The 19923-nt window shown below is 34.7% G+C and overlaps 1 protein-coding gene across 1 annotated transcript; it reads left to right on the forward strand.

The window, feature by feature from the left end:
• Nucleotides 1-9737: 9737 nt before the first annotated feature.
• On the forward strand, nt 9738-18093 carry LOC114357071 (uncharacterized). Its single transcript, XM_028310518.1, has 9 exons — nt 9738-10046; nt 10615-10831; nt 12167-12460; nt 12925-13077; nt 14120-14312; nt 14998-15099; nt 15648-15785; nt 16055-16138; nt 17370-18093. The coding sequence occupies exons 1-9, from the start codon at nt 10000-10002 to the stop codon at nt 17678-17680; spliced, it is 1539 nt and encodes a 512-aa protein (XP_028166319.1). The 5' UTR covers nt 9738-9999; the 3' UTR covers nt 17681-18093.
• Nucleotides 18094-19923: the final 1830 nt, after the last annotated feature.

A 19923-nucleotide genomic window follows, 5' to 3' on the forward strand; every position in this document is an offset into this window, starting at 1 on the left:
AACTAACTATTATGAAGAACTGACTGATCTCTAATGTTTCTAATGTTCAATTATAGTGATTTTGTAAGAGAAAGTAAAATTTTGAGAATTATGTTGATAAAAATTTGAATTTCGTTAATTTTGATAAAGAACAATAAAAATAAATATTATACATCTAAAATTATGTTTAAAATAACCTATTATTTGTAGTATATTCTAGATTAACCCGCAAAAAATGGCTATGTCCTTTACGAATGACATTTTGATTAAATACCGTTGTCCTTTATAAAGGACATAGTGAAAAACAAGATTTTCCAATTTAATAATTTTTTATCTATTTTTTTTTATACTATCTTACCATAATGTAGTGCACTACAAAAATTTCATAACGCAACTCCAAAAAAAGTATGTCTGGTACTCAGGAGGTTAATATTATTAATAAAACTTATCAACTGTTAGTGACGCAGAATCAAAAATATTGCCAACTTTAATTTATAATTCATTTCTTAGTAATTTCTGATAGATGCCATAGAAAAATTTGTTAATGAGACTATACGGAAAAAGTCTTTTGAACATTGCTTATCAAAATCACCTAATATAGGCCGCGTATTGCTCAGCTTACTCAGCCAAATTGTTAATCAAGTGATAAGATTGCAATATCATTTCAAGACAAAGGATAAAGATAATCACATCGTTGTTACTGATCTTAACATGTCGAAACTTAGGCCTACCTTTACGTTTTCTTTTCCTTCGTTTTCTTCTTCGTCTTTGAATATTGTATCTAGGTCCTGCATCATCAGTCTTCACCGGTTCATTGTCAAAGTAGGCATTCGTAACAATTTCTATAACTTTGGCAATAACACATAGAACTAAACCTATCATTTTGAAAACACTAACTTTATCAAATTTATTATCACACAAATCCACTATATGAGTAATCAATGCATCTACGGTCTTTTCTTTCGCCTCTTTGTGTTATGTTTGCACACCTTCTTATTAATCACTTGTCTATTGTTTTTAGGTTTTATCACTTCTGGAAATATTTGCGTAACTACACATAAATTCCACATTACTTTCAGCGTGTGTTGAATGTTCACTGTTGTTGACTATAATAGACGTAAAGTCTTGATAGTGCGGTGCCTTTATCGGCGGGTTATCATCGCAAGTCAGAGTAAAGAACTTGTAGACTCAAAGGAGGCGGTCTTAAGACTGCACGACCAGCTGACACTCCGGGAGCCTTGACGTGATTTCTAAATATGGATGTAAATATACACCACGTGTAGTTAATAAGTCTAGCCTCACACATTTAAGTTTTCTATTACAATAATGAACGTCGAACGACTCTCGTCGAGTACGGACTGTCTTGTACTGAATTTAAAAATACATTGTCAAGTACAAACAATTGTAATTCAGATTTGATTAGATATATCTGGGAAAACGGGAACATCCAATATGTTTAAACGAATCGTCGATTTTCTAGCTCGTTTTCATGTTACTAGGTTCAGACGATGTAATAATACGTAACGTGGACTAGACATAACTTTACTGTATTCATAATGTACTTTTTCTTATGAGACTAACTGACTCTATCAAATGGTAAGACTAAATTGTAAATCACAAAGCAGTAAGTACAAATTAATGAGGTTTACGTTTATAGGTTGTCGTGATATATAACTGTAGTAAAAAACTAAATAGTGCACCAGCAATACAGTTAAAATACATTGAAAAATAAATTTTATATAAATATCGTTAACTCACCCAACATCCTATTGACTTCTCCTTTTTCAGTCATGGTCGTCGTCGATATCTTTCATGGTTTCCCACTGAAAATAAAAAAAATGTGGTTAAATGTTTGTTTAGAAAGACAAACGAGGATTTTCATGACAATAAATATCTTTGTTACAAAAACTACGGCAATAAATGGTAAATCTACAAAATTTCAAAATCTGTGTCCCTACGAGCCTTTAACTCGAGTTAGGGCGGATTTACTTGTACCTAATTTGAAAAAGGAACGCGAATTAAAGTACCGAGTTAAGTACGTTTGAAGTTGATGCTCATTAATTTGGGATTTTACAACATGAAAATAAATAAAAACTAGTATTACTAACTAATCTATCGGTTTACATAAACACACATTAGCTCGACCTCATAAGTAAAGATTCTCATCAGAATTATGCAACAAATCGCGACAAATTGGTATCAATAACTAATGAGTAGGTATTTCTAAACATTCTAATTAATGATTTTCCATACCTTTGTATCCCTGGCTCTTTCGCCACACCACGGTAACAAGCACAACAAATATATCACTAGGCACTGAACTAAACGACAGAAACAACAATTTGACTTTGATATGAAATTGAAAACTATTATTCACATGTTTTTTACACAGGAAAGGGAAATTACGCGGAAAATAACGGAAAATATTGTAAAGATTTTTCCGACTGTAGCGGAGGCATCTCGCCAAGGGTTGGATGGCGGACTCACGGAAATGCCCGAACCTACCCGACGAGAGCCGAATGCAAATTTCGGGCAGGGCCGGGCTCGGTGCAGTGACCTCTTTTTAAAGTACGATACTTGAAACCAGCTCAATATGTCTTTTAAATCGAATTACTTAGTATGACTTTTAGCACCTACTCATCAATTTCATAAGACCGATGAAAATGTTGTACTGTCATATAAACGTCTTCCTTAATTTTGATTTTTCTTTTTCCCATTTCGTTTTCTATTTTCATTTACTTTTCTTTTCCGATTTTCAAACACATTCTTGCACTATAACCGTTCTGTGACCAAATATTTGAATTAACGAATCAAGTCCGGGATTAGAGATTAGAGAATTATTGAGGTCAGTTCAACCCTGTAAAAACAACCACCCTGCAGTGAGGTCGTCGCCATGTTTTCTACGCATGCGCTCTAATTTTCTCGTACCGAGCAATCACTACGTCTACATGTTAGATGCGTGTGTTACCAGCATAAATTAAGGCTATTTTATATTTCCATATTCTCCTTAGTAGTACGTGTAAATTGTGTCAACTGATTTAACTGTTGTAACGTAAAAAGTTTTTAAGCTGGAGAGTTGCCGATTTTGGCGAGAAATAAGGTATTTCTTGAATGCGTGCGCATCTGTGACGTAGTAGAACCACAGCGCAATGACAGTGAACAGAGATCAATATAATGACGTCACGCCATTGAGACTGGCTGCATTTCCTGTTAGCCAGCGGTATTGCTTCGCTAAAAATAGATCTTTTCAATTTCATCGTATTTCCGATCTTACTGGCTCTTCATTAGACCAAATAAATGATCTAATGCAGTCTAGATTACTATTTGCTTGATGTATATTCTCATAAACTGATTTTTTATTTTTTTCAGTTCATCTCACTTTACTACGAAATAACGCACTCTATCTCTGTTGACGGTTTTAACATTTAATAATAATATTTTAAAGGACAAGCAAAAACATTCTATCTATAGAGATAACTGTAACAATTGATCCAATTCTAAGAAATCTTTCTTTTATAAAACCTACATTACTCCCCAAAGCAATTTTTACCAGAAACACGAATCTCGAGGGGATGATATAGTTTTATATAACTGAAACGAAATCGAACCGAGTCGCGCAACTATAAGCAGCGTCATCGCACTCTACCCTACTCGTTAAGGGGCTTTCAGACTACCCTTTGTGATATATTAGGCAGTTGAAGTGTGACTCACATATTTAATTTTGTATTCAGTTGCGTGCGTAGTTATTATCTGTGTACCTACCATGAGTTTACGATAAGTGTGCCCGCTAGCGAGTACGTCAAAAATCTCTATGAAGATTTTGTTTCTTGAAAGTAGCCGCTAGGGGCGCTGAACAATATGTCATACAAGTAATGTCATTTTTTTACGCAGTCGCTAGCGAGCACACCTAACGTAAACTCATGGTAAGCACACTGAATGATTTAGGGCCAAAACAAAATTTGTAATTACATAATATCGTGAAAAATAATATGACAAAAGACGAAATGGCTATGTCTACGTTAGAGTACTTTAAGTCACTTTATTTTATCGCCAGCTGAAAGATAATAAGGGAAAAACGTCGATGATTTGTTTGTACAAATTGAAAATTTTCTAATGGCAAAGTCTACATTTTTTAGATTCTATCAACAAAATTCTGTAAAATAGCCATTGAGTGGGCACCGTAGTCATGCTTTAATTAACGTTATTTATCATGGCAGATTATCGTAGGTGCTGTAAACGGTGCGCACCTGAAGGTCAAGAGTGTGCGCGTAGGCACACAATGCCTTATGGATGACTCTTAGGATTGATGTAATCCCAGCAGCTGTGTCATATTGAATTAATTAATAAGAATACGAAAATGTAGGGATAAATACGAATTGATGTTTTCAAAAAATGTTATAAAAGGTATTTTAATATAATTTAAACGACTCTTGTTTATAGAATTTGGGAATTTTCACGGTTCCTTAAGTTTGTCCGTCCATCACGAGCAATTTTCACAGAAACTATTCAATAGTTTAGTTTCATTTATGGATTTATACTATTTTGTTGTTTTAAGACAGCCAATTGGTTTCATGGTGCCAATAATCATCCATCAATGTCGGCCGTTTGGTGTAGTGGTTCAGAACGGACTACTATGCCGAGAGCTCCCGGGTTCGATTCCCGGCCGGGCAGAAATTGAAGTGATGAATTTTAATTTCTGTGACGGGTCTGGGTGTTCCTATGTATAATATGTATGTATTTAAAAAAAAAGTATACAAGTAGTATATCCGTTAAGCTAGCACCCATAACACAAGCATTAAGTTGCTTACTTTGGGGCTAGCTGGCGCTGTGTGAAATTGTCTAAAGATTTATTATTTATTATTATTATCAATTTAGCAGTTCTAGAGACCATTATGCTATTATAAACTAAAATCCTTTGAGACTACGACTCTACATTCGATATACTTAAGGCTCTGCCAAGGCCGGTCAGCAGACCACATATGGACAGCGTTGTCATTGAATGTTAATACAATCATTGCGATGCTCGTGCCCAGGGACTGAGCATTGTGACAATTGTTTTTTTGTCAGATATGTTGTGTACAGTTTTCTGTAGAGTTTTTTTAAGTTTAAAATCAGAAAAAAAGACCACATTTGCAAACTTTGAGCCATGTTTGAACACTCGTAGCTTTCTAGAGCACATAAATCAAGGTATTATGATTCAGAAGGCTAAATTAATGAGTCTAGTGGTTCGATCGTAATTATTTTGTTAGATACGATTAGTAACCAATGCAAAACTAATTTGAACATAATCATTAAGATGGATTCGTCTGAGACTTAGACTTGAGTAATATTTCTTTTCAAACCACACCCCAGATATTTCAGGTCAAGAAGATTTTGCTGAGCAGGGTCTGACACATATCGAATGTATCCATCAGTGGGATGTGGGGTAGATTTGCAATTGTATTCTGTCGTCGTAAATCATCGTTTTGTCTGTAGAAAGATATAATATTGGACTCTACCCATTTGATATTCTGCTTAGGAAAAGGGAAAGAGGTCACGCAGTTCCTAAAAGTATATTTAAAAATTCATGGTATTTATTTTTAAATTCCATGCCCTTTCCCTCACGTTCTACTTATCTACCAAAACCTTTTATTTACAGCTTTGCACGACAGGAGTCCTTTTAATAAAATATTACAGTAAGTATAAGTGATCATTTCAAAGAATCTTTTGAAAATCTACGTGGTTGAACGTTTCTGAAAAAACCTATGTACTGATTTTTAGATTTTACATGGTTGAAAATGTTGTTAAATGTGAAAATTTTAACTAGGGCGAATTACAGTGTAATCGTTAACTTGAAACTAGAATATTCATGGCTCATGCTATTGTTCATTCACCGGTATTATAAATAATTTATGCATTTTATTCAAATAAACATTTAGGTCTTCATCGTTTAATTCATTGGACTTTGTATCCGGACAATTTTTTATCAAGATTAATTTTGTATCATCAAACAACAACCATCGTTACCTAAATTTAGTTTTATTCGTAGATTTTAATACATTCTTTATATGTACAATAATGACGTTTCTATCCTTTACTTAGATCTACGGATACGAATGAAATAGTGAAGTAGAAGAGGTAATAGTTATTGTTACATTGCCTTAATTTGTCTGTCTTATATTATGTGGATCGTATTTCACAATTTATCATCACTTTAAAGATTTTCACAATTCACCTAAGTTTCACACTTTGTACACTTAAAAACTTTTTGAGGCATGTACCGCCTGTAACAGAGTACTCTGTGCCAACTGAACCGATTAAGGTCGTTTTGTAAGACTGAATTCAGCACTCTATCTGTAAAAAACGACTCTTAAAACATACAAGTTTAAGGTTTACTTTCGCTTGCAGATGAACTTCCGCCTGAAACGTGGGTGATTTCAAACTAGTTTTGCAGATAGCATTGTCTAATTAACGCCACTGATTAGTCATTATGGACATGCTGAACATAAACCAGGTAGAGTCAGTCTGTCGAAGAGCTGAATAAGTTAAAATGATGTCAAAATTACCAATTAATTAAACAATTGATTTTAATGACGCTTTTATTGGCCTCCAAATTATGTACAACAGTCTTTTCCTTTGAAAAGACTATTTTTCACAAAAAAATATTGTCAAAAATTAAGTCCTGTAGCTTTATCAACATTTCGAGACTATTATAAGTATAGAAACTGTTAGACTTGATATTTTTGGCAAAGACTTGCTATCGAGCTGCTCTATACAAACCACTTTATGTATTTCTTTTATTCATTTAATCACTCATTTCATGAGTTAAGCAAGTATGTTTTTAAATATATACCGTAGCGTGCCATCCTACTGAAAAAAAGATATTCCGCCGTCAAGTTCGTATTACCTAATACTAGTTACGATTACGAACAAATCAATTTATTGCTCTAGAAAATGTAATAAACGAAAACGCGAATTGCCGCGCAGTAATATTTTAACTTGTTTCACACCCAGTTGATCAATTCAACGAATAATTTAAACAGCTGCAATTGACGTATATTTTTCCATCATAATATTATTATTTATACTTTTTTTAAATTGTTTTGTTTTATTTTTGGTACGTCACTACTTTTTAATTGTTTCACATGAGCTAAGTTGTGTTTTCTTTTTGAATCAAAACTTAAAAAACAATTGAAGAACAACGTTCCATTTTAAAAACAGAATTTGAATTTCTAAATTGTCCGAATATTTCAGATGTCACTTGTTTTTTAGAAGCACTGTTTACGTAGTGTTGTATCCAAACTATGTGATCTAATTAATACGCAATGATTACGTGCAAACGCGTTACGCGAATTGTACGCGTGTAGACGGCCAAACGAGATACTCAACTGTTTTATTTTAGACCTACCAGTACGCTCGGCCGTGAAAATATTGCAACGCCTGTACACCAGAGTACTCGTAAAGACAATGTCGTTCATTGACTGCAAATGATGCCTTGTCACTCTGTCCAGGTATTATAAATCGCTACAATTATCTTCAAATGAAGACAAAGGAACCGTGAAACCAATTTTCAGGCCCATTTTGGGTTTAGAGAATAGAAAGTTGGAATATTAAGCAACGGAACGCATTTATTACGTTCCGTGTCAGTGCAAGCTGTAAAGTTTTGTAATTAAAACAAAAATTATATGAATGCAATATCCAGGTTAACTCAACACAGTATTTTTATTTGTTTTTAAAAAACTGAAAAAACATATGTTTAGTTTATAATATTTATCATTTAGGATTAAATCTGGTCGACTGGTCGTGTTCAGGTGAATGTAATTCTTAAACGCAAAGGTGAACATAAATGATTTTTTACCTGTTTCTAGAGAAGAATTAAGGTATCTACCCAATTTTGTCAAATTTTTGTGTCACTCATAACTTTTTGAACACCCCTCGTATATTACTGTTATAACGTAAATAAGTTATTTCGTTATTTCATGATCAGTCATTTGTTCTTTTCGAAAGCTTTTGATTGCAGAAATTCAATGGAAATGAAAAACCATGAGCCATTTTTACGCACATTTAATTCAAATCTAAGTCCTTTACCTCCTATACATAAAATACTTTCCTTCCTATACATAAAATACCTAGTTACTTTCCTATTTTACGTATAATGAGGTAAGGGACTAAGAGGATGCTGATTTATCTCTATAAATAAATGATTACATTATTGTCTTATCTGTCACACGGTCCATTTAATCAGTTTAAACCACTGACTAACTCTACTTTTTAAATACAAGTTGGTAAGGTAGATACATGTTATCTTAATAATTTTTCAGATATTATTGGATCTAACAAACAACTATTTTACAACAGTTTTACGGCAGTTTTCTTTTCATGTTTATTAAGATTAAACTATAAATCAAAATATGCATTTCTAGTCTTCCTAGAACCAGTGAATTTGGCAGACTTTGGTCCGTTCCAGATCGTTAGATAGGGTGGAGTAAGGCTGAGTTGCACCACCTAACTTTGACCGTAACTTTGACAATAACCGGTCATTTTGTATGAAGTTTATGATGGTGCAACCCAGCCTAAGTGATAGATGGCACAGACTGTAACTTGATAAATAAACCACACCCAAACTCCTGAGTCATACTCGTTTTGTACATTTGAACCCTCATATTATCGTATTAAAATAATAACAAAAAGTCATCGCCATGATAAACATGTTTTGTGTTTAAACAAGCAGATCCCCAGAGCATCTGAATCTGTGCAAAGGTTTTTCCGTATTTTCACTCACCATGTGGTCCCTATATTATAGCTTTCATTTATTCTTGTCTTTGCGTAAAAGGGATAAATACCTATTCCTGAAAATGCAGAAGTCGATGCCATGTTTTAAACCTAAGGCGTCTCACACCAGTGTGACACCAGTACCCGAAGACAAAACTAAGTATGACATTGATGGAAACTGATAACTAAGCACATTAATAATTTATTGTCCATTGTGTAGCACTTATTTGTCTACAATGATCTACATTGTATTATACAAACCAAGGGTTGTGAACCCAGTTTAACAAACACACATGACTGCAGAATTTCTTTCTCTTTTATTCTTCAGGCCTGAAACATTTCTGCGAAAATCGGCTCCAAAGTCTCTATTGTTGAATATTTAATTGTTAAGATGATGGAGGGTTTTCTGGTCCAGCTTTTGGTCTTTTTTAGCCCAAGGCAAGCTACAAAAAAATAAATAATAATAATATGAACCTCGCTAAATATTCTGAGTTCTCTGAATTCCTTCAGCATTTTTTGCATGCGTGAATTAGTAAAGTATTTTCGTCGTCGCCGGGTGGTTTGACGAGCGCGGCGCCCGCGCTGTGTATGTGATTTCCATCACGTAGCGACCGACTATGACTCGGGTAAAAGATTAATATAATGGCTAATATTTTAAAATTAGTCTCATTGTGAATACAAATGAGATTTCAATAAACAAATTAGTAGTTAGATTTTATTTACAAGTAAAAAAATCGTTAGTCTTATAATTAGGTACCATCACTTTAACGAGTTGGTTGAAATTACTATGTAATCAATATTAAAATGTCGGTGTGTATGTTAATTTCACTGTCTAGGTTATCTTTACCCTACCTAAATAACGCGTTTTGTATTTATTTCCACCAAATACCTATCTTTCATTACAAACTAACTAACAAATAGCAAAGGATTCAGTTTACACCACTTTTATCTTGTGTCCTTTCTACACTGATAACAAACCCACTATCATGTCACCGAATCATTTAAAATTGCCTGGAGTGGAGTGAACTTTAACATCGTCGGTCCAGTGTCGTTATCGGGTGCAGGGTATAAGCATGTGCGTCCACAGATCACCATTAGTGCATTTTATCTGTAGCGGCAGTCATCACTGTGTTGGATGTAGATAAATATCTAATTCGCAAATATATCTTATCAGGCTATTAGTAAAAGTAGTCCATCGCGAGACACACGTGTTGAACGGTCGTGTTGTGATGTAGCTTTTGTTTTGTTTCACTGTTTTTAACTGTTACCATGACTGAGGGATCGGTTTTGGTTTTACATGAGCTGGAAAAACTGAGGTACGTATTTTTTACTTATTCATTTTTTCAATTAATTGTACGTTTGAATTATTTTAACTGTAAGTAGAATTATTTCTGAATTGTTTAATCAATATTCAAACAATGTACCCACCTATGCTTTTTTAATAAGTATTTCATACAAAATAAGAAATATTTCATACATGTTAAGAAGGAAAACATGTGAATTTTCATAATTAATAACTTGTTTGTGTAACTTCAAGGTAAACACTGAAGTACACTTAATTGTAGTGCGATTCTTAAACTATACTTAGTAGTTGTAATAGATAGTTACAATTCCTTAAAGGCTCTCCAAGCCATTATTTACTTTTCGTCGTTATTTTATTATTTACTTAAAACTATTAACATCGCAAGTAAAACTGTGAAAATTTTCAGATAAAAAATCAATAGGATATTTAGAAAGTTCTGTAGCTTTCAGAGTTTTCACTAATCTCACCAAATCTTAACCAACGTAACTTACTTACTATGGACGTAACTTACCATGGATTAATTTGTGCTAAAGCAAACTAAAGCAAACACTAATTTAATTTAATATCATTAACAATTCCAGCCCAGACTCCCCAAAGGATACCGAGCCCCGAAAGGAGGAGGATAATCAAAAATGGCAGATCATTCTAGAGCCTGTGTTTTTGGGCTCCATGATGGCCATCACTCTAGGTCAGACCTCGCTACAGAACTTCTACCTGAGGACGGCGTGCACGGTCGACTTGGGGAAGAACCACAGCATCTGCGACCGAGGGGTTGGAGATGAATTCCGTGCCGCTGAGGTTGGTGGCCCTGGTTGGCCCTGTATTTTCTTGATCAACTTGATGAGAAAGGCCCGCTCTATACGTTGGCCCCAACATTGATCCCAACTCAACGGTGCTCGTATTTTCTTGACCAAATATAATCTGTAAGGCCGGCTCTACACATCGGCCCCATCAAAAATTTCAATGCCAGCACTAGTTCAACGTGTGGATCTAGAAAATATTATTGGCACTAACGGACATCTTTACGTTGGTGACAGTTCACGAAATTAACTAACCAACGTTGGTACGAGCGTTAGCGGCATACGTGTGGCACCGGTGTACCCAGTAAATAAAGGTGCTCTCTCACTTGCAGCTTTTGCCAGTAAAGTAACGTCAGAGAGTCGCGCTGTGAAGGAGGCGAACCGAGCATTACAGTGCACATCCTGTAATTTTACAGATTCGAGCATTACAAGAGGAAATATTAAGTTTGAAGCTTTTCACTTCACATGAATTTTAGTCATAAAAGTTTGTTCATTACAAAAAAATACATGAAATATTATCACCCGGAAATAAGTAAGTAGAGATTTAGGTTTTATTTTATGAGTAGGTGGGTGTTATCTCATCATTACATTCAAATAAGACTGCTTTTATTAGATAGAGCAAACATGACAATTAACTATTTAATTAATATAATACGACATTGTAGCATAAGCAGCATGCAAATATTTTACTATTTATCTTATACTTACAGTATACACGTACTGAATTGTCAGACATTTTTTAAATTGTTTTAAAATTAAATTGGTTCAAGTGAACAAACTTTATCCTCTAAATTGAGTTTACAAAAGTTTAATATAAAACTTTTACTCTTACCTTGTTTTGTATTATTTGTATTCCGTTGAGACAATTTTAAGAGTTTTAATGCTTCTTACTTATAGCAAACTTTTTCCCCTTAAATATACAATGTCTGGTGTATTGTTGAGTACAAATGTTCAAACTTTCGGGTTCCGTTCTCTAACGGTATCTAGGACATCACCATCACATTATTACCTACGAAGGAACTTCATATGCACCTACTTTGTTTTTTGTCGCGGAGAAAATGCTTTGCGCACCGTCATCATTGCCGGGGGATATTGATGATAAGATTGTGTGTTACTGTATCATCATTTTCTATTTCGTAAGGGCAACCAGAAAATAATCTTCAATAAAACGATTTTTACTTCTATGTATTCAAACAAACTCTATCTTTCTTCACTGAACCTCAATTTAATTTATTTAGTAACATGTATGTACTTACCATTACCATAATGTAATGTGTACCATAAAATATGCATATGTATAAAGATTCATAACCCAGAATGTATAACGTTACAGGCAGCAAGTCAAGAAATAGTGGCGGGTTACAACGTAAGCAGAACTTTCGTGGGGTGTTTCATCTCCACGGTGGTGCTGATGTTCGTTGGCCCTTGGAGCGACTGCAGCGGGCGTCGGAAGCCGTTGCTCATCATGTCTTTGGTCGGCATGAACGTCATGACGCTGACCATCCTCCTGCTACTGACGTTCCCTGGAGCGCCCACTTGGGTGGTGCTGTATGCCGTGCAGCTGCCTTTATCGATGGGGGGAAATTTTGGTCTGCTGTCAGCAGCATCGTTTAGTTATATTGGAGATGTGAGTATGATGAGTTCTTTTTACCGACTTCAACAAAATGAAGAGGTTCTCATTATAACTTAGCATTACCTCTAAGCTAAATATGTGCACGCAAGGAGTGGATTCTCTTAATAAAATATTATCTTTATTATAATTACAAAAATTATTTATCTCATTTGTAAATTCTGTAGCTTCTCTAACCTTCTGACTTTGTTAAGTCAGTTGTATTGCTGTTGCTATTCAGCATTCTTATGCTTACGTGGTTTTGAGAAGGTCCTCCTTTTCAAAATCACGTCACTGCGCGACTGTAAGTCATTCGCTTAGTGCAGAGACCATTAATCTAAAACTATCTCACAACACCTCTCATAAATGAAATACCCAAAATAATCATTACTCATCAGTTTTTATGTGACTTGGTCCAGCTTCGTAGATCCCATAATATGACAGGAACCTAACTAAAACAAAGATTTTGTGTATATCTCCAGGTGTGCCACTCCACAAAGCGTGACGTGACACGCACCATGGGCGTGCACCGTGCCACACTGCAAGTGGCCCAGGTGGTGGGCTCGGTGAGCGGGCCGCGCCTCTACCGGCACCTCGGATTCTACGGTGTGTTTCCCCTTGTTTTAACACTGCAGGTACACGCTCTGATTACTCGTTCGTTCTGTTACAGGTAGCCCTCGCACCCTTTATTGCACACTATCCCATTCACCTTTTGCCCCACTCATCACTTTCCACCCATAGCCTGCGTCCCTCGCATCCAGTCACCAGTCTCATCTTACCATCTGAACTAGACGACTGTCTCAATCTTATTATCGAATTCCATTTGTTTAAAAATCTAATCCTATTCAGACTCATAACAATTCGTTTCAGCCAAATGACGTCCAATGCTAGACAAATCCTCCCCCAAGGAGTTCCTGCCCACACTTCGTCTTCGTTTATTTAGCAGAAACAACTTGAAAAAAAAAATAGAAATCGGAACCTATTATAATGAAAAACTGATACTAAGAAAGTGTGTCAAAAAGATAGCTAGATGATCGAGTTCTAGTAGACCGAGCAAGTCATAAATTAGCAAATTGAACTTCTGTACATCAATCTTGCAATTCTAATTCAATTAACTACAATATCTAAAGGAACAATAATTGAGCGAGAGGTTAAGGTTCTATTCTCAATTGAACCAATTTACAAAACCAAATTGGATAGAGCTTGAAGACTGTTTTTTACTCAAATTTCTTTGTAGTCTCTTACTACACAAAATAAAAATCATAATATTTTTATATTCTTTGTGGATGTATTTTTAATATTTTTTTTTTTTTTTTTTTATCCACTACGAGGAAGCTCTTGGCCTGTATCTCACCTGATGGTAAGTGACGATCAGGCCGAAGGTGGAAGCGAGCTTCACCCGGAATCCTCAACCACGGAGGAACTGGCTATCTTACCTCTAACTGCCGGAACACAACAATGCTGTTAACATTGTTGTTATGGCGACAGACTTAGGTAAGATGGTGGTAGCTAGCCAGGCGGACTTAGAACAAGCCCTACCACCAACCAAACCGAACAGAAAAATCTGCCCCCACTGGGAATCGAACCCGGGACCTCTGCGTCTGAAGCAGGTGGTCTTACCACTAGACCACAGAGGCGGTTAAATTTCTATCTTAAATTCTTATTTAAAACTTTCAGTTCCTGTCTCTAGTGTACGTCATATGGGTGGTCAAGGATGTGAAGGTTAACAAGGAAAATTCGGTTTCTGTGCTGGACTGGAGACTCCCCATCAACGCAGTCAAGTGTCTGGTGCGGAAAAGAGAAGGGTATAGGAGAACCATCATAATATTCATGATGATCGTCGCATTGTGTGACAGAATGTATATTTCTGGTAAGTTTTATTCGCAACGTAATTTGAAATAATGCAAAGTTGATCCCTATTGGCCCTAGTAACTTAATAATAACCTTACTATACGATTAAATATTTTTTCGTGACATTTCATTGATTTTTAGAATACCTTTATTTTTATTCATTATTTTGTCGCCCAAAATCGATAATAAAGTCACAAAAAATGTTTTAAGTGTTGTTTGCTAGCCCGGCTGTTGCCGACTTAGAAGTACCGATATAATCATGCCGATTAAATGATAGATTGGTCTGTGATACATAAACAAGCCGCTTTACACTAGGAAAATGATAATGAGATGATTGCTAACAAGTGGTAGTCAACACAGCCATTTAAAATGTTATATTTTATGAGCTTGTATGGCAACAAATTCATCGTGACCACTCTGACAAGAGTGTACTGACTGAGAAGAAGAATGGCAACAAAAACATACCACATCATGTCATGACTTAGACTTATTCGCATATCTTTTGAGTCTCAAATACCTACTATATTACAAAGTTAAACTAAAATAAAAGATTTCGCAGGGCGAACATGTTGAAGCCAACTACAACCTCGGAATTAATGTATCATTTCGAATTAAATCGTGTTTAAGCCACCCAATTACTATTAGATACAGTTTGAAGCATCAAAATTGTAACATAGTAATAATACTATCCATTATTTTTCCAGCGGACACGTTGCTCGGCTACATGTACTTTAGGTACAAGTTCCATATGGATGATATCCTATATGGTTCTTATTTGGCCTACAAGAACGTCATTTGTTTTATCGGTAAGTAACACACTACTACTATCAATAACAACAAACTACATTGTATTTTCAAATATTTACCTACTTATTTACTCACGAAGACAATACCTGCAAAAGAGACATGTGCAGCTTAAATCTAACCAGCTCTGTTGACATGTGAATTGTGAATTTATGCATCAATAAGATTTATAAGCACGCAGACAATGTAACGAATATAATAAGTACATTATTTATATTCCTAAGTATTATAAAATCGTTTGCATTTGAATTTATTATTTGATTTACTATCCTAGATTCCGTCTACAGTAGTTTATTGTTTTGTCTTATTAACAGTCAATGCATTATACCTACTCGTAACACAAGTTTACCTGGTGAACAGGACTAATTAATAATTTGTTTTTACCAATTATTTATATTTTACCAAAAACCGTGATTTGAATCCGACTACACGCAGTAGCAGCAGGCGTCTTAGCGTGCATTTCTGCGTGCGGTCCGTCGTCTGCTGCTGCTACGTAGAGTCAGCTACAAATTAATATCTTTAATAAAAACTACTTATGGTTTGCTTTTAGGTACTCTCCTGATTTTGACGGTGTTAAAGCGGCGGCTCCGGCTGTCAGACGAAGTGGTTGGAGCCCTAAGTTGCATATCTCTTATTATCTCCCAATTTGGGCTTATTATAGCATCATCAATAATCTTCGCATTTGCAAGTAAGTATCAATATACTTAGACTAGGCGCAGACCACCGTTTTGTCGATCTATCGGCCTACTAAAAGTCGGTGGTCTGCGCCTAAGTATTTATTATTTTCCGCCTATTGATTTTCCGACCGAATTTCTCTGTTTTTTTTTATTACTGTAATTCAATTAATTAAAGTAAATCTAACCTAATATGTATCGTCTTGTTACATTTGACTTACTTTTTAGATTTTGTCTCTTTTCTCAAAAATACTATAATAATACTTTACTTTGTTTTCTACAGTTCCTTTGGTGGGAATTATATCCCAGGGATCGCTAGTAGTGCACAGGCCTATAATCAACAAGCAAATCCTGCCAACAGAACAAGGTATGTACCAATAATAACACCACATATTGTAAAACATAATAATATAGGTAAAACAAAGTACTCCTTCCAATAACTACTGAACGAATTTTCATGCGATTTTCATCAGTAAATAGAGTGACTTTAAAAAGTTTATTTATACCTACTACAATTTGTCAAAGAGATTTTATCCCGGTTTTGAAAAAGCGACATGCACGATATACTTACGACTTTCTGTGACATACCGATAAGTATTCACGCGGGTGAAGCTGTGAGTAAAAGCTAGTACCTATGTATGTAGAGTAACTGCAGGCTTCTTCCAACAAAGTTATTAGTGGTTTAGAATGTTGCCATGCCTTTCCTGCACAGCGAAATGAAGAAAGGTAGTGACAGAGAAAATGTAAACTCTTTAAAAGTCGTTAAGAAGTAGCTCTACTGTATCAAACACATTTTCCTTGTAGACTTTTTATATTTTGAATAAAATTTTCTTTTGGAATCGATACTGACAATTAATTGACTCTTATCGGAATTAATTCATTCTAGGAAAGTGATCTTTCATATTAATTAAAATATAGGTCACCATACGAACATTATAGGTGAAGAAATGTTGGCAGTTGGTAAAAAAAAGTTTAAATATTTGGATTACACACACACATCACACCAATTGTTTATTCTGAATTAAAATTGTTAAAACCTTTGATTTTATACGAAACATGCTTAGAAACTAACTGTTGATATGGCATTACATTATCTTATCAATTAGAAAATAGCGATTAACATTTCATAGTAACTGGCGCATCTTTTATAGACATGAATTTATGATGTGAGAAGTCACGACGATCACATAGGTACGTATCATATAGGTAAGTCCTATATTATAGGACAATGCAAAAAAAATCATATTACATTTTTAGAAAATAACGATAATTTAAACCTGCTATACAATTTTGTTCTAGACCAACTATAAAGGAAATAATAGCACAAAGTGATTTTTCATTTCTTTAATGTACCTAGATATTGGGAATTTAAGCTCACCAACGTTTATACCACACGCCTAGTTGTTTTATTTCTGAGTCATATCAGTACGAATTATTATGTTATAAACACGTGACTGATGACATCACAATCCATTTCACAATTATTTAAAAACAAGTGGTTGTAAACAAAACAGTCACAATTGAGAACGCTTATCTAATCACTGATTTTAATAAATGTACCGCGATAAAGATTAAAATCATCATGTTTTTTGTTTCAGGGAAAATTTTCGGTATTCTTGGCGCGCTGGAGTCAGGGACACAAACATTGTCTTCCCCGTCGTTTTCATACTTGTACAGCAGAACTGTCTCGACTATGCCAGATGCGTGGCTGATACCAGCAATCGCTATGAGTTCACTACAAGTGGGCGCTTATATGTTAAGCAAAAAGCTGCGGCTCAAGATGACTCAAAACACCGAAGAAGTCCCCAAGAAAGAGGTGCCTTTGAAAAATTTTAACCAAAACGACGCTGAAAAACCGTTGAAAGAAAACCAAGATTTCAGTCTAAATGGCACAGAAGTCAAAAGTTGAACTGTTTTGGCTCTAGGTATCTAAATTTTAGCAATTTTGTAATTAATAACTTAACTTATTCGACGTGTTCTGTTGCTGGATCGGCCTGGAAAAAAAATATTTTTTTGCCAATTCCAGCTGGTGATAGACGATCGCATGTATTTTCATAATTTAGTTTTTTATCAAATGATCAATTGTGACTCTATCTTATATTTTTCTAGCTGACATTAGTCCAAATAATTAGTTTTGGTCGGAGAAGAGTTTTGTAACATACTTTTGAGAATCTGCCAAAGTTTGTGCCTATTTGTAATTGCTATTGAGCCACTATAGATCTGGGCATGTAACTAAAGAAAATAATTAAGAGGCATATAGCCACTTGTATGTATCCCGAATACTTACACCAATTACTTAGAATAATCTTTTTTATACAAATAAAGATATTTTTCACAAAAAAATGTTTTATTTTACGATGAAAGTGTAATGTTGCTGAACTTTTATTAATCGTCGTCATAAAACAGAATTATTACAAATAGGACATATGTACATGGATCTAAGGTTCAATAATAACTGTTACAATGCGTAGAAGAAAATGCATTGTGAAATTTAATGACGTCATCTGTTAATAGGTACTTCTAAATGTAGGGCATCGTTGTTATCATCAGAAAATTTCCTTCTTGAAATTGTAATTTTTTTAAATCATTTTTTCCGTTTTACTTACCCTTGGACCTTTATTGTTAGGTTAGTGTTTTTGTAGAGGATTAAATACAGCATCGAGCGAGTAGTGTTGTGGCAAAAAAAGATTAATTATCACTTAGGTATTTTTCCATTTGTTGCGTTTATTTCGCAAAACATTGATTGAATCTAGACTACTTCCTTTGATAATGGCAATACAAAGATAAAAAACTAATTAATGTTACATCACTATGCGTCAAAAAGCGACATTAACCTAATACGTAGTATTGCAGATAAGGCATATGCGTTCGAAGGTTCCGGAAAATTCACCACAGACAGATACATTACATAATATGGAGTAAGAGTAGCTAATATACTTGATATTTATTTTTTCTTAAAGATTAGTAATTTGTTATTGCACAAATTACTAATACTCCCGTTAGCCCCTCGTACTAAGCTAAATATGCTTGTATCTCGAGTGAGCTCACCACAATAGTCGAGCATCGGCGGGGACCAAACCCGCGTTCCCCGGATCACAGTCTGCTTAATAGCTTGTTAACGACATCCACGGATAACGGAAGAAGGTCTCTTTTCTATTCTGCCAAAACCACAGAATTACGGCCATTTATTTATTTCTTTTTCTTTAAAAGCTTTTATTCGTTCATGGTTTTGTTTCGCACTAATCTTAAATCTGGGTCACTAACCAGGAGACTGGATACCATCCATTGTTGTTATTTAGATTTACAAACAAGATAAGATTGATAAATGGATAATACTGAAAGAAAACTAGGTTTTTGTATCCTAATCAATCGCTGAACTTTTAAGCTATTAATCATGACATGACACGAATTTCTCAATATTAATTTATTTGAATATTTCTACATTCATATTCCTATATTACATACCTACCTACATATTCGAATGACAAGAGGTAATGCACTCAACTCCTCATATTAAAATCATAGGCGCAGTGCGCAATCTCTTAGACAGCTTTATTAGGACAAAAAATTACACATGTAAAGACCTCTTTAGCTTACATGCGTGGAATAACTTCACCATAACCATCACAAAAGTATCCCGAATAATAAGCAGACGAAACTACTACACAAAACCTAGTCCCCCAACTACCACTAGTGTCTTCAGTACTGTGTACATAGTAGGTACGCGAGTTTGCACTTTGCAGTGTAAAGATTTATTACTGAACTGGCAGCATACAAACATCGCTACCTTCTTTTTGTTTACTTACAATTAATGTTATACCCGACACCTCTTCCTTGCTTTTCCTATTAACACACGATTTGTTTTCCACCGATCTCTTTAAAGTGTTTTATCGACCACATGATTTTTGCATGACTAAAGATTGTATCAACTATGATAACTAATCAATACAAAGAAGTATGATATGTTTAGATCCTGTCTTCAGTGCACAAGTAGATACAAGGTTATCGTTCGGTGGTACTTGTAATTTATTCATTTACGATTTACCGCAGCGTTTATGGTCTCAAATGACAATAAAAATTACATGATAACTTACACATCTACTCACTACAATAACAATTGATGTAATAAAATAAAGTATCATTATAATAATT

This window comes from Ostrinia furnacalis, unplaced genomic scaffold, assembly GCF_004193835.3.
Source record: "Ostrinia furnacalis isolate ACB-3 unplaced genomic scaffold, ASM419383v2 OfSCF3022, whole genome shotgun sequence".
NCBI classification, from domain to species: domain Eukaryota; kingdom Metazoa; phylum Arthropoda; class Insecta; order Lepidoptera; family Crambidae; genus Ostrinia; species Ostrinia furnacalis.

What these genes read in the sequence shown, in the direction of transcription:
- LOC114357071 (XM_028310518.1), top strand. Translation starts at nt 10,000, where the DNA reads ATGACTGAGGGATCGGTTTTGGTTTTACATGAGCTGGAAAAACTGAG. An exon ending in CGTTTAGTTATATTGGAGAT is followed by an intron (nt 12,461 to 12,924) that starts GTGAGTATGATG and finishes GTATATCTCCAG; the next exon opens with GTGTGCCACTCCACAAAGCG. An exon ending in TGACAGAATGTATATTTCTG is followed by an intron (nt 14,313 to 14,997) that starts GTAAGTTTTATT and finishes TTATTTTTCCAG; the next exon opens with CGGACACGTTGCTCGGCTAC.